The sequence below is a fragment of the Zonotrichia albicollis genome, chromosome 2, assembly GCF_047830755.1.
Source record: "Zonotrichia albicollis isolate bZonAlb1 chromosome 2, bZonAlb1.hap1, whole genome shotgun sequence".
Lineage (NCBI taxonomy): Eukaryota > Metazoa > Chordata > Aves > Passeriformes > Passerellidae > Zonotrichia > Zonotrichia albicollis.
This window is the reverse complement of record NC_133820.1, coordinates 63,987,909-64,003,460: the sequence shown is the minus strand read 5'-3', so window position 1 is coordinate 64,003,460 and position 15,552 is coordinate 63,987,909. Positions and strand designations below refer to the sequence as shown.

The window sequence follows — 15,552 nt, the reverse complement described above, 5'->3', positions numbered from 1 at the left end:
GCCAGAGCAGCCTTCCTATCTGAAGTACAGCTTGGACTGCATAACCTCCTCAGGCCCAAGCTAATGTTGCCTTGCCTGCCTCCGGACCATCAGGAAGCCAGTCTATTCTGACCACTGTACATGTCCTCAGTTTTTACTTTCTTCTCCCTGCCTTTCTCAAGCAAATAGAAAAAACTGTATCCAAAAATCAGTCCTAGTAACCTCAGCCTCTGGCTTACTCCCTGTAGCTCACAACGTTTCAGACTCACCACCCCTATTAAATCTCCTTGCTTTATTTGCTATCCTGAAAAGGATTGTTAGCTCCTGGATTAATTCTCTGATAGCCACATTTCTGTGTACAGAAATGCAAGCAAGCCTTTACCCACTTTATCTCCTATTGAACAGTTTTTGCTGTGCCTAATAGGAACTGTCAAGTTCAAACTGTCAAGTGGGGAGCAATAGGGAAAGAATGGAATTAGACATGCCTATGTCACAAAGTGTAAGTCAGAAAATTCAGAAAATCAAGGCTGTTTTTAAGGTGTCTCTACAAAGCACCTCAGAGCTGAGGTACGAACTTGCAGAAAGGCCCAGTTTGAGATGGAGACAGATAATTCTAGGTGTCTCTATGTGTTACAGCTCCCACAGTCGGAGGAACTCTTCAAGGCAGCCAAATCCCAAGGGAGTGACTTGTTTGACCATCAGGAGGCTGACTAAGACAGAGGTAACGTCCCCAGCTGAAGAACGCAGATCTCTCAAGCTTTGTGCTACACTTGCCAGACCTCTAAAATTCTATTTAAACAGCCATGTTAGAAATATCTGCCTACAAAAGAATGGATGGTTATACCTGACAAGGTGTATCTGACTTTAAAAGTAAATGGAAGCTGTGGGGTTTCTTCACATCTGCAAATCATTTAAGTCCTGAATACAGATGTACATAATCAGGGTAGGAAATGTTACCAGAGGGATTTATAACTGCCCACACAGAAAGCCAGTGACATAACTGATTTAGAATTCAGGAGTTCATGGCTGTTTGCCCTAAGTTTCTGTCGGATCTCAAGATCTCAGTCCTAAGATGCTGAGCCTCCGAGACCACCCTTGGGGGGCTCGGGAGTCTTGGAATGTTGCCAGAAGTGTCTGGTAGCTGGGCTTTAACCCCACACAGGAGACGACAAGGATGAGGGCTTCACAGGGTGAATGGCGAAGGGATTAGTTAATTAGAGAGTGAGACACAAGGTTTAGGATTTATGTACAGGGGGGTTTAGAGGAGTAAGATGGAGGAATTGGGGTGTGTCCTGTCCTCCTTCTTCTTCCTCCTCTCCTCCATCTTCTTTGGCCACGGTGGCACCTTTGGATTGGTTACTACTGAGAGTACACCGAGTTATAAGAATAGATGGTATTGGGGAAAAATGATAAATATTGTATACGTAACAAAGGGTATAAAGATACGTGGCTGCCCGGGAGGGCAGACAGTGTGCCCATGGCTGACTGCTGAGCAGATCTTTGTTCAGCTGAAAGAACATCTTTTAGATAAACAATTAATAAACATAAAAACCGAAAGAAGAACTGAAGCCTCTTCTCGTCCTTCGATACGCGGGCTGCCCCAAGGCCACCCCGGGCCTTTTCAGGCCCCTCAAACAGCCGAGATAAACCGGACAAGTTTCATCCCCATGCCTACAGTCTGTCTGACTTGAATGAAACAATTTCTACTTACAGCATGCTGTCATTTCTTTTTAATTTTTATACTCAAATAAGAGGGACCCTACTTGAATCACTGTCTCAGCCTCAGCATATAAATCTGACTCAGATTCATAGGCCTGTAATCCATCTAATTTTTAAAGAGCACGGGAAAATGAAGAACAGCTTTGCAATTTTGTACTGGGATGGGTCTATGAGTATGGCTACAGAACTCTGGTACTCCCAGGCATACAGCACATAAATTTAGAAAAAAATTAGGTGAAAGGATGGCACAACTGCGTCTTCAAAAGAGATTCAAAGTTGGATGAAATGCAGTTGCTGAACTGCTGGACCATACATCTATTTAGTGCCTAGATGAGTCAAGGAAGAACTGCCACCTGTTCCTGCTCCAGAACAGGATTCCAGCCATCTTTTCTCTGGTGTTCAGGAACAACTTGGGCTCCTAAAAAATCAATAAACTAGCCTTCCTGCTGCTGAAAACAGGTGTCCAACTTATTTATGCCCGCAGCTGAAGAACAGTGATCCCATCAGATGTTTTTATTCTATGCACTGAGAACCTCTGAGATACTCTAGGCACAGCCAGTAATTGATTCCCAACGTTTTGGCTATACGGTGAGACACAGAAGGGCTCCTAAGAATCCAGCGCTGAGAGCAAAACAGTGTCAGCACCAAGTCAAAGTACTTGTGTAGTCCTACAAGAAGCACTTCACTCTATCCAGAGCTACCTAGGGCTCCCAGTGTCTACATTTTCTTGAGTTTTCAAGTCGTCCCTAGCTAGGACATGTCAGCACCGCAAGGTTAACAAAGACATTGAAGGGTGGTGGTAGGTGTGGTTTTTCCTATAGGACTGGCTGCGGGATCACAGGGTAGCACGATCACTCAGTGCTGTGAACAAACAGATTATGGCTCAGCCACAAGTGCTAGAAAGGTCTGGGGAAAACGTGCTGAAAGTCATAAAAGTGCTGTGCTCAGGGACATATGTACAACGTGTGGTGTAGATGTGCCTGGCAGAGCTTGAGTGGGCTCCATCGGCCCATGAGCTCCCCAGGGAAGTGACTGAAGCACCAAGCTTGAGAAGTGTTTGGACACTGCTCTCACGCACACGGTGAGACTCTTGGGGACGGTCCTGGGCAGGGACAAGAGATGGACACACCAAATATCCTTACAGCATCCCTGAGACACACAGCAGCCCATCCTGATCTTCACAACGGCATTAAAGCTGTGACTCGCAGTGCAGTCCAGGCTCTTTACTACCACTAAACCCCTCGAACTCCTCGGCGCCCATCCGTGTCCCTCACCTACCCACACTCCCACCTCCACCGCGGCCCCGGCGGCCGCTCCCCGCCCTCGCCCGCCCCTCGCGGTCTCCACGGCGACCTGCCCGCCCCTTCCGGCCGCGGCTCGGAAGCGGCGGGGCGGAAGCGGCCGGGGCGCCGCGCCGGGGGCGGATGCGCGGGCGGGCGGCGAGGCCGCAGTGCCGGGGGCTCCGCGGGAGAGGCCGCCAGGTACCGGCGGGCACGGGGCACCCACAGCCGGGGAGGGGGCGGCGGAACGGGCCGGGCGGGAAGGGAAGCGGGGCCCGGTCTGCGCCCTTGGCTTGCGCCGGCCCGGCCCTTCCCGGCCGGATGCTGCCGTCGGGGGCTGCGCCGCTCGTTCTCCGCCCCGGCGGTGGCATCAAATTTTTTTTATTTGTTGATTGACAGCTTGCTGTGAGTCAGTTTTAAACCAAACAATGCTAGAAGACACCGCTAGTGGAGGTGTTGGCTATGGTGTTGGCTAATAACACCTTCTCAAAAGCAAAACAAAAGAGCTGATGTGGTGTGCTAAACTCTCTGCTTTTCATTAAGTGTTTTAGCCTCCTGTGCATCTGAGGTTGTGACACCTAGCAGACTAGGTGGGCTGCTGCCATAGAGAAAAGTGTGTGTACGTTTACGTGCTTGTTGCTTTACTGTTGAATAAAACTAATGTAAAGTGATTGTGAAAAGTAGTAGTGGTCGCTGGAGTGAGAGCCTCTGCACTAGCAGCGGGTGGAACACTTTTTTCGACTCTTGGAGGAAACTCTGCTAATGAAATTAAAGTAGAATTAACCACCAGAAGTGTTGTATTTAAATGAAATAATGATGTCGTTTCTCAATGGTATTTTTTTTCTCCTTGAATTTTTTGGTTTTAGTACCCCAAGTCTGACCATCAAATATGATTCTTTGCCTGCTACACGAAACTTCTTAAGTACTCCTTTTGCCATTTGGCCACATGGCTTCAACTACAATGGTAAGTTAGGATTTCAGTCATATATTTTCAGATCTTTTTGGTCTAGTCTGCTGACTGTCTGGCTGATGAGGAGAATGCCACTAATATTTGACATTTTCTTTTAAAAAATTGTTTTGCTTGTTACTGCTGAATTCTGATATTTCCCTTTTTAGGAGTGTCTTCATAGCTTTTGGATACTTCTAAACACTTACTCACTGGCCAGTGCAGCATAGAAATTGCCATATCATGCTAGTGGTGTTTTCAGTCAGGAGTGATAGCAGGAAATTTGGTGTATATAAATCCTACTTCTACATAGTAGTCTTTTATTCACAGATGCTAATATTGACATGGATTTTTACCTAATGTTAAACAGTCAGTGAATTGAATATTTGAAATCATACCTGGACATAGGTGTTGTTGAAGTATCTACTAGATATATTCTCTTATATAGAAAGATCAGTATTTGGCATTTTCATAAAAACACCTAGACATTTGAAAATCATAATGTTCTGTCAATCATAATGTTCTGTCATGAAAATCATAATGTACCACACGGTAGCATGGTAAGTAGGTGGGGGGGATTTTCATGAACAGGTAAGAAATTTTGTTTTAGTTATATTATATGAGTGTTTTTGTTGTATATTTCTTTGTTATTCTTTTGCTGTTGTGTAGTATGGTTTTCTTCACTGGATTCTATTCTAATAAAATATTATCTATGTAATCACTGGTGCTACCTTGGATTGGACATGCTTGTGTGTCTTCTGTTCCTTGAGGCTCAAGTAGAGGTGTTTGCTTTTAGGAGCAGCTGATAAGGGATGGTTTAAACTGAGGGAATAGGACAAATGCATGTTTGGATAGAGGTACCCATTGCAAATGTTCCTAAACTTCACTGAATATTAGAGCTTGTCAGGAGTACATTGCTAAGGACATTTTCCAGCTGCCACTGAAGTGAATGCATTGCTTCTCTGGACTTACCTGGAGATGAATCAAGCTCCTGGCATTCTCCTACAACGCTTTGGTTCTTAATAGTGTTCTTTTTTCCTCCCTGCCCCAACTCACTTCCATTGTCTGGTTTGTTTAGCAGCTGCACATTATTCCTGCACAAAGGATGTCAGAGCTTAAGTGAGTGCCAGAGAAAGAACATTAGAAACCAAGGAAGACTTTCTTGTGTTTTTTTTTTTTGACACTCGTGCTTTTTTTATTCTGGTTTGAAATATTGTCACATTTTAGTCCAAGAACTCATAATTCTGATCTATGAAGTTGTGGGCTCTTTTTTAAATAAAACTATATCAGGTACAGATGTACTGAAGTAAAGAACATTCCAAAAGAGCTAAATTCATTAAAATAAATGGTATTGAGTATACCATGCTATGGGATATTGAGAAGCTTTTGCAGATTTTGTTGTGTTTCATGGGGTTGGGCAGACTTTTAGCCCACCTTGGAAAAAGTCTAGTGGAAGTTGGTTTTGTTTCCTAGCCACCTAACAGTATATAATAAGGAGCACTCCTTAAATTGTATTATATGCAGAAGTCAAGTTCTGAGCACAAGATCTTTGTTTCCACTGTGTGAAGAATAACTGTGCTGATACTTGGGCACTGGTATCTGAAAGATAAATGTTTTCTTCCTGGACATCTGTTCGGGGATATTTTTGCCTATCCTTTCTGTTGAGTTAGTGACCAGCTTAACAAAGGAGATCTGGTTTTGTAGTTGTCATCTCTAATTGTTTTGGGTAGTATTTGTTAATGCTTTTATTAGGTGTAATTTCCATTCCTGCTTTTGATTCTAATTGCCTTTCATTGTTCTAAGGCTTCATAATTTATCCAAGCCTTGTGATGCAGTTACATGAGGTTTTAGCTAAGTTTAGTATGTGCCAAAGAATTTTTGAGTCCATCTTCTAATAATAAATTTGTATCAGTTATAGTAGGGTTGTTGGGGTGTTTTTAATGTATGAGGATGTAAAAAAAGGTCATATAATTTCTAAAAAATCCTTTGTCATTCTTGCAGCAACAAGCTTTAGAACTGGCATTGGATCGTGCTGAGGTAAGAAGCAGCTAAATTGCTTGTTTATACATAATTTATTGGTCTTAGAGTTATAAAAATACAATAGCTATTTTTTTATTTCTCCTGAAGAGTGGTAGAAAACCATGTTATGTAAATATATACGTGTGTAATCACCTATACATGCAACACTGAGATTGCAGAATTCTAACTGAAATTGCTGTCATGTATTTGTCTCTTACCCATTGTACTGAGAGCATCATCAAGTGCAATGGTGATAGACTGTGCAAGGAGCTTTCCCCTTCTAAACCAGCAAATCTGTGTGCTGTGAAATAAGCACGCAGAAATATGTGGTAAAATCCTGTTTGTCTTTTTAAGGATAGCCTAGTGGGAATGAAGAGGCAAGTGCCTTCACATTCATGTTCCTTAATGCTGTCATCTGATATAACAGTTACCTTGAGCCCTGTTACAGGAAATACATGTTCCTGTGAGAAAAAAACTGTTACTTTAAATACTTCAAACAACAGAGGAAAAACCTTGGAAAAAAATTTGGAAAAACCTCGTTAGAATATAAATCACATTTACTGGAGGATGCTATCTCTTTTATTCTTTTTTAATTCAAATGTTTAATGTACATGAATTGTATTTACAAGGCATAGCTCTATAGAGAAAAATAATTAAATGCAAAAGGCAAAGGACGAACTTTCTGAAATTATTATGTTGAAGATTATTTGATTTGTAAATGTTGTCAAGCCAGTATGCATCAACTTGGTTGTACCTTAGTGTGTTAACCACGTGAATTTCAGTAGTGGTAGCTAAGTACAGTAGTGTTGTAGTGTTAGTTGCTACTGTAATTAAAAGATGTGAGTGTAGGATCAAGACCTTGCATGAAACTGATGCCATGGGCATGAAATGCTGTCTTTGGCAGCTAAATTGAGTTGTGTTCTTGTTGATGACTGTAACATAATTGTAGTTACTGCACTTTCAGAACAGTCTTGTACTATAATTGTTAATTACTTTCTGTATACGTGGAACACAGTCTGGTAGTGATCTCTAGTTGTGTGGTAGCTAGAATTAAATTTCTTTGTAATGCATGCTGATTTCTTGTTTACTTTTCTCTTTTAGTATATCATTGAAAGTGCCCGTCAGAGACCTCCCAAAAGAAAATATTTATCCAGTGGAAGGTACCAACAGTTTCAGTATTTAGTTTTTTAATAGCATTTCTTTGATTTAATTTTGGTTACATGTTGAGTCTTTTTAATTTCAGAAAATCTGTATTTCAAAAACTTTATGATTTATATATTGAAGAATGTGAAAAAGAGCCTGAGATAAAGGTAAGTGGAAATTGCTGAAAAGCTTTTCATTTCTGTCTAAACAGGCAGGTTGAGAAAATACTTTGGTTTTAATTCCACTTAATTTCTTTGTTAAATCAAGTATAAACCCTTCTTACTGTAGTAGTCACTTAAAGATAAGAGTATATAACGTGAATAGTAAGGCCTAGATTGCTTTAGTGAGCTGTTCATTATGTCTTAATCTTGGGTCAGTGAAGGTCACTTGACAAGTTCAGGGCCTGTGTCAGTGCCATGTACATTGTTGTTTCACAATCAATTACTTAACATGACTGCCATGGAAAAATGTGGAACATTTTCAGACCCTGTAATTTTGTTGTAAATTCTGATTAATTTCTCCAGTTGTTGGTAAGCTAAGAAGTCTTGTGGAAAATTTTCACAATGTTAGCAAAGACACTCAAAGAGGCTTATCTTTGCTAAACTCTGAATGTCAAATTGAACAAGATAAAGCTGTGGAACCTGTATTGCTGCTTTCAAGGAAGTAAAACTAATGAGAAGACAAATGAGCACTCAGGTTAACTCCCAGCTAATGATTGTACCCAGAACTCGTATTCAGAGATGAAATATGGTCTCCAGCCAGAGGCTGTAAAATTGTCTGAGGTTCAGAATTCATTGTCTTAAGTTCTAAGAGGATTTCAAATGTTTACATTTGTAGGATGTTTATGTGCTCTCTGAAACACATCAAATAATTATAAAAATCTGTTATACATCGAAAAGATAGTTTTACAGTTCAATACGGGAATAGTGTCTGTGGCTGCTGGATCAAATTTCAGCAAATAAAGACAAGAAAACGCAATTAAGAAAGCTACCAAATGCACATTATTTTAACCCTGGTCAGAAATGCTGCCTTCTATTAGGAATATCTGAAAGTACTAAATATTTTGTTGTTATCAAGCAAGTTGTACTGGATTCATGATGTTTGTAGAATGATACAAATAATGGTGCACTGTAGATTTACAACATTTTAGCATAATGTTATTCTTATTAACCCTGTATGTGAACTTCCAATTCTAGGGTTTGTAATTTTAAATGAGTGGGATTTTTTACAAAAATCTGTGTCTATAAACATGCATGATGATACATAATACGCTTACTCTGCTGACTACAGTACAGTTAAATTTAACTGGGCTTGTTTAGATGTGTAATTTGTCCTTAATCTAAGCAACAGTCTAATAAAAACAATTGCTGTTGTTTTTATTTCTGCTAATTATTTGATAGTATTATGTTCATGAGCAATGTTTACTTTTAAAGCAGAAGCTGAGACGAAATGTGAACTTACTTGAGAAGCTGGTTATGCAGGAGACGTTGTCATGTCTGGTAGTAAACCTCTATCCAGGAAATGAGGGTTATTCGCTGATGCTCAGGGGGAAAAATGGTTCAGGTAATATTTTTCTCTTGAATTTTAAAAAATACTCCAAATGCTGTATAAATTTTTTAAATGTGTTGTTGTTTACATTTATCTGTTACGTAATTGCAACCTAATTGCACTGGGGGGTGGGAGAAGAACCAATTGTACTTGAGCTAAAAATTTACATAAAGCTCTGAGCTGTTTATCTACAGACAAAATCTGTAGATAGGAGTCTTTTTGATAGTTTTCCAGTCTCTTATTTTCCCTTAGTTTCTGCAGCTGCATATGCAAGTTTCATTCACTTCAGGTTCCTCCTGTCAAACTGTTTCTTTCACTGCTTCCCATGTCTAGATCTGCCCAGAGGCATTTGTGTTCCACTTTGGTGTTATTTTCATACCATTTGTACTGCCATGGGCGATTAGAGCATACATTATGTCACCTGGGAGCAAAAGCTAGCACAGTACGAGCAAACTAAAACTCTAAGTACAGAAATGGATGTAAAAAATAGTAGTATCCGAAAAAATAGTATGTGTGGATAGGTTTCTGCCAGCCTTGCTTTTTCCTGTGACAAGTTTGTTTTAGATTTCTTAATGTGTTTTTTTGAAATACAAAGGTAATATGTTTTGTTTAAATTCAGACTCTGAGACCATTCGTCTGCCTTATGAAGAAGGAGAGCTGCTTGAATATTTGGATGCAGAGGAACTACCACCTATTCTGGTTGATCTTTTAGAAAAATCTCAGGTTTGAAATTTCTGTTTTCACAAAGAACTTACGTATTGCACCCAGATAAACCTTGATTTTTCTGAATGCTTCACATAGATGATTATAAGCACCATACACCTGTGCATATGAAACTGTAGTATTTAATGCCCCAAATAAATATTTTATTGATATATAGGAAAAAAACAGTACTTACTACTGAGAAGAAGGAGATAAGAGAGATTGCTATGATTACAGCTGTGAAACATCTTCAACTCTAGCAAAATTTCCTTTGTTCTTTGTCATTATGGAATGTTTGGCATGGGAATTTCTTACAGCTGCATCGCTGGCATATGAAAACCCTGCATTTGAAGCTTGTACTTTAGGTGTGTCTAGGACAAACATGTCTGTGTACATAGAAAAGACTGCTGGTCTGAAAAACATAGTCATGAGTTTTATTCCTAGTTTCACTGAATTTTATATGTTATATAGCAAACTTCTTTATAGAGGCAGGGGAAGATTGGTAAATATTAGTTTATTCAAAAGCTGGTGTTTTTCTTTCAACCAGGTTAATATTTTCCATTGTGGATGTGTCATAGCAGAAATACGGGACTACAGGCAGTCTGGTAACATGAAATCTCCAACCTACCAAAGCAAGCACATTCTTTTGCGACCTACAATGCAGGTAAAGAGGAGCCTTAAGTAATTTGTGGTAGTTCATAGACTGGATGTGCACAGTTACTGAACATATATTATCAAATCCTATTATTCACAATTACCATTATGTCTTTTTCCTCAGACTTTAATTTGTGATGTGCATTCTATAACAAGTGACAACCACAAATGGACACAGGTAGGTTAGAGGTCATTTAAAAATTTTACAGTGATGTCATAATTACACAACAAACCAAAAATTTATTAACAGCTTTTATTTGTTTAATAATTTTTTTCAGGTTTTTTCTAAGATAATGTCTACATGCATAGGTATATAGGAACTTGACTACTGTAAAAATTTTATTTTTATTAATAGCTGTGTATATTACAGGAGGACAAACTCCTACTTGAGAGCCAACTTATTTTGGCTACAGCAGAGCCTTTGTGTCTTGATCCTTCAATAGCAGTGACCTGTACTGCAAACAGACTCCTGTACAACAAGCAGAAGATGAACACTCGCCCCATGAAACGGTAGTTTTCAGTATGAAATATGTTTTCAAAGAAAAATAAAAGTAATGCTTTATGTAAAAATTTAGCTCCTCCTATGTAATATCTACTTGAATAGGAATATGTGAGAAACAGTCAGAAATTATATAATATTTTTTGGTGTTCAATACTGTATTTTATTTTGGTTACTGGTAGATACTGTAGTGGGCTCATTTTTGTATATCAAAGGAAAGTGTAAATATGTTAACATAATCAGTTTTATTGCAGTTTGGATTTGGGGTTTTCTTTGCAGAGTCAGATGGCAGCTCGGTTATGTAAAATATATAAACAGATACGTTGCATATTGGTCTCTCATTGATTAAAAGCTACATATAAGTTTAATCCTGAATGAGCAAATGAAAAGAATTATTTTTGTGTTTGACATTCAGGCTAAACAGAAGTGTAAGTATATAAAAATATTGGAAAAACTTAAAATAATGTGGTATGCACTATGTACAAAATATTGAAATTGCTTCACTTTTGTGCATGATTGGGCCCTTTTTTATTTCCACAGAAGCTTGAAAGCTTTGTTCAACGTGTTTGTTCTATCAGAGCTGCATTCACTCTGTAAACAGGAATGTATTCATGGTCTGTCACAATTACTGAAATATTTAAAAATAAATTTTCATTAAAATACTATGCTATTATTATACATTATACTATGCTATACTATGCTATACCAAACCAGCAGTAATTTCTGGAAAAATGTAAATAATTAATTTGATCATGCTGTCTTTGAAATTAAAGCTTGGCAGTCAACAAATATTCCACTAGAAAAATAGGAAAAGCGAATTAATGAATGTCCAGAACAGCATTACTGAACCCATGAGTTTGTCATGAAACAAAAACTAGAGGGTAGTTACTGTCATTGCAACTTTATAGTTACATAGGTAGGACAAGCATCATTTGATGGCACTGAAATTATGATAATGTAAAACATAAATATTTTAGGCTGGCATCTTCTTAATTACTCATTTTGATGATGTACTTAAATTAGGCATTTAAAAAATAACCACATTCTTAGTGCAGAAACATATGAACAGAATACTGGTATATTTTATAAATGCAAAATCATAATTTAAAGTTGTACAGTGTAATCCAATTAGAATCCAGATGCAATTTTAAATTAGTATTTACAAACCTATTAGTCTGCATGTAAGTAGCAGTTCCGTGCTTATTTTTGGTTTTGTGCAAGGGCAGTGGAGAAGTTAATGTTGATGGTTTTACAAGCTTAGGTGTCATTTTGCCATAGGTGCTTCAAAAGGTACTCAAGGTCCTCTCTGAACAGACAGCAAGAAGTAGCTCACTACTCAACTCCACCTCAGCTCAGACTACTTGACTACTTGCAGAAAAGGAAGGAGAGGAAAGCAGCCCAGCAGTATGACCTCAAAATTTCAAAAGCTGGAAATGTAAGTGTTCTGAAAAGTAATGTAATGTACTTCTAACTATTTAATTAAAGGATTTAATATATTAATCCTGTTTTTCATTTTCCAGTGCGTAGATATGTGGAAACAGAACCCTTGCTACTTGACTGCTCCTTCTGAAGTAGATGTAAGACCACCAATTGTTATGTATAATTAGCAATTATTAGAAATTGTATTATATGAAGAAGTGTCTAAGAAGTAACCAGTATCAAAGAATGACCTTTAAAAAATGGGAGTGACTTTAACATTTACAGTTACTTTTCTGTACCATAAGGTATAAACACAAGTTAAGCCACACTGTAATATATTGCAGTTGTATCAGAATAGTTTGGATGAAGTAATCAGTACAAACAAATTGTTAGCATTGTTTTTCTGTGGGCTTAATGAGCACATGTCTATTTGAAGTTCTCTGATAGTATGAAAACCCAAAAAACAAATGAGGTTTTTAGATTGTTTAAACATAAGTTACTTTTCATCTTGGCAGAAATTCCTGCCTTTTGATATGCTGTACTATGGGACATTAATATTTTGAAAAGTTTTAGATTTTATGCAGAGAATTCTAATTGAGAGTTGTTTTTTTCACTCTGTGTGCATTTTTCTCTTGGGGCATTCATACTTAGTTTCTGGCACTACCAGAACACATGCTATTAGTGTATAGAAGGGACTCACAGAAAATCCTGAGTTGGAAGGGACCTACAAGGATCATCAGGTCCAACTCCTAGTCCTGCGGGACAGGACAAACCCCAAAATCATATAATGTGTCTTATCCAAATGCTTCTTGAACTCTGTCAGGTGGGTGGTATGACCACCACCCTGGGGAACCTGTTCCAGTGCCCAGCCACCCTCTGGGTGAAGAACCTTTTCCTAAATCCAACCTAAACCTCCCCTGACACAACCTCAGGTACCTCCCTGGGGTCCTGTCACTGGCCACTGAGAGTTTAGATCAGTGCCTGCCCCTCTTCTTCCCCTTATAGGGAAGTTATTACTGCTATGATCTCTGTCCTGAGTCTCCTCCCTGCTGAACAGACCAAGTGAGCTCAGCCACTCCTCATGCAGCTTTCCCTCAAGGGCCTTCACCATCCTTGTGGCTCTCCTTTGAGTTCTCTCTAGTAGCTTTATATCCTTCTTATACTGTGGCACCCAGAACTACCCCCTGCACTTGAGGTGAGGCAGCCACAGCTCAGAGCAGAGCAGGACAATCCCCTCCCTTGCCCAGCTGGTGATGCTGTGCCTGATGCTGTGCCAGGATGCCAGGGCACTGCTGACTCATATTTTACTTGCCACCAACCAGGATGTCCAGGTCCCTTTCAACAAGTTTTCTCTACTATGCTGAGATTTTTGAAGAGACTGTAGACTAGACAAGACTGTAGCTCTGGACGTTATAGGGCTGCCAGGAGTGCAAATGACACTGGAATGACAGTGTAAGTTTCTACAAAACAAACCTCTCTTTTCACTTCAACTGTGTTGTACCTCACTTAATCAGAGGCTTTAGGAATTACTGTTATGGTGAAATTACTTAACCATTCCACATTGCAGGCAATGATTTCAATCTGTAGTCTGAAACCATGTTTCACTCTTCTGTTAAGTTTAACATAGGAAATGTGCTATAACCCTATAAATGTATAGCTCTGAGGATTCTTCAGTTAAGTTTCCTTGAAGAAACGTAGGAGGTAACATAGGGATTCTTTCTTTTCTGATCTCTCTGTTTTGTTTAAGGTGGAAAAATATGCCAAAGTGGAAAAGTCTATCAAGTCTGATGACTCACAACCAACTGTCTGGCCAGCACACGTGAGTTATTTAGACCTTTGTCCAAACTTCACTGTTTCTAGTTAAAATGCCTCTTATTTCAACAAAATCAGTGTAATGTGGAATAATCTTCCCTCCCCCAATTTAATTGATCTTCCATGTGTTACAGAGACATGGGAAGATTACCAGAGATACTTGTAATTTTATACAGTAAAGCAAGCATGTGATCAGTCTGATTTCCTCAGATTTTCCAGAAATACAAGGATAAGAAGCTTGTATTAAAGAAATTATCATTATTTACACAGACATCTGCACAGCAAATTGCTTTCTTTACTCAGACATTCAAAGGCTGATTAAAAAGAGCTTTATTGAAATCAAAATGTTACATTTTGAGAGAGAGTAATGTTAAATGCCTCTTACAAAAAAACTCCTTCTGCAATGTTTAAGTTGAACCTTAAGATTTTTGGCACAAACGATGTGACTTGATTAGAAGTAGTAATTTAATATAATCATTGATTAATTCACATTAATAATAATGGATTCACTGATTAGTTATGTGATTAAATCACATAATTGAGTATTTTTGTATAATTTGAGAGGCAAGGTACTAGCTTTATTACAGCATGTATCATGATATCCTTGTAGTTGCTTGTTGGAAAAAAGTAATACTTCCCCATAGAATTTAATGTTCAGCTCCAGCATTTTATTCTCAACATTTTTGCATTGTCATAATTCATATAAAACTGTTTCTATATATGTTTACCCAGTCTACATTTCTATGTCTAACATGATCATTTGGGGTTTGCAATAACTTTGTATTTTTAAGAGGTATAAATCCTTTTCCTCTCATCCTGTTAATGTAACTTCTGGAATCACTTTGATTTTAGATAATGCACCCCTTCCTATAGAGTGTTATTTGAAGTTACTTATAGAATGTTTCTTACTCTGTATTGTATATAGAGGTGGTCTGCTTTACTTGCTGTTTCAGCTAAGGCTTGTTCAAGACTTACTAGGTCATTCTGTCTTTTTAGGAAATGAAGGATGATTATGTGTTTGAATGTGAAGTTGGTAATCAGGTTCAAAAAACAAAACTGACCATTTTTCAGTCTCTTGGCAATCCCTTGTACTATGGTAAAATTCAGACGCTCAAAGGTGATGAGGAAAATGACAACCTGTTAACTCCATCACAGTAAGTTACATGTTCTTTTTTTAAACTATGCTGTGATAAGTAAGTGGAGGAAAACAAGCATTACTTGTCATTTTCAGGCACAAAAATACTCTAGAGCTAGAAGTCTGACTTAAGATTTTTTAACCAAAAAAACAACCCAAACCAAAACATGTACATGCCACCATCATATTTCAAATGTACTTTTATTCTTTTATTTTAAATTAGTACATTCTTTTACATTAAAGATACATTGGGGGAGAAATAAGACCACCAGCAAATCCAGTCATGAAAGTTGTGGAGACACTGTGAGATGTTGTTGCACTCCTTTTTGGTGATACTCAGATTGTTCTCAAAATTTGCTTGATGCTGTGAAAGTGAAAGATGTGACTATATTCTGTTTACTCTTAGATCCAGTTGAACTAAATAAATGAAGAAAAACATGAGCTTCTGAGAAGCTTCATAATTTTGAATTGTTTGGAATATGCTGGTTTTGGCTGGGGTTCTACAAAGATTCTCTGCTCTCGGCTGTTTTTGTTGTGTATACCAGATAATTTGTGTGGAGGAACCCATGCAGCAGAGTAGAGCCTATAAATTTCACTAAGGCAAGGAGCAGTGAGACTGAGCAAACCTTTTAGTTCTGCTAATGAAAGTTATTTTTATCTTCTAGTATGTAATCATTCTTTTAGTTTTTTATGAAAA

At 38.4% G+C, this 15,552-nt stretch overlaps 1 protein-coding gene across 18 annotated transcripts in view; it reads left to right on the top strand.

Annotated features, from left to right (window-relative positions):
• Window positions 1-3,022: 3,022 nt before the first annotated feature.
• Window positions 3,023-15,552, top strand: part of SUPT20H (SPT20 homolog, SAGA complex component) — a 29,860-nt gene continuing 17,330 nt past the window's right edge. For 11 of the 18 annotated variants that reach the window (XR_003379132.2, XM_074535348.1, XM_074535356.1 and 8 more), the window contains exons 1-14: window positions 3,023-3,179; window positions 3,845-3,942; window positions 5,926-5,961; window positions 7,045-7,103; window positions 7,187-7,253; window positions 8,520-8,649; window positions 9,254-9,357; window positions 9,884-10,000; window positions 10,115-10,168; window positions 10,361-10,500; window positions 11,768-11,924; window positions 12,010-12,066; window positions 13,656-13,727; window positions 14,717-14,874. Coding sequence is in view for 17 of the 18 variants with exons in the window: in XM_074535348.1 (XP_074391449.1) it covers window positions 3,925-3,942; window positions 5,926-5,961; window positions 7,045-7,103; window positions 7,187-7,253; window positions 8,520-8,649; window positions 9,254-9,357; window positions 9,884-10,000; window positions 10,115-10,168; window positions 10,361-10,500; window positions 11,768-11,924; window positions 12,010-12,066; window positions 13,656-13,727; window positions 14,717-14,874 (1,169 nt within the window). In the remaining variant the exon portion in view is untranslated. The remainder of the gene's footprint in view (window positions 3,180-3,844; window positions 3,943-5,925; window positions 5,962-7,044; window positions 7,104-7,186; window positions 7,254-8,519; window positions 8,650-9,253; window positions 9,358-9,883; window positions 10,001-10,114; window positions 10,169-10,360; window positions 10,501-11,767; window positions 11,925-12,009; window positions 12,067-13,655; window positions 13,728-14,716; window positions 14,875-15,552) is intronic. The other 7 variants (XM_074535357.1, XM_074535351.1, XM_074535359.1 and 4 more) reach the window with 2 other exon arrangements.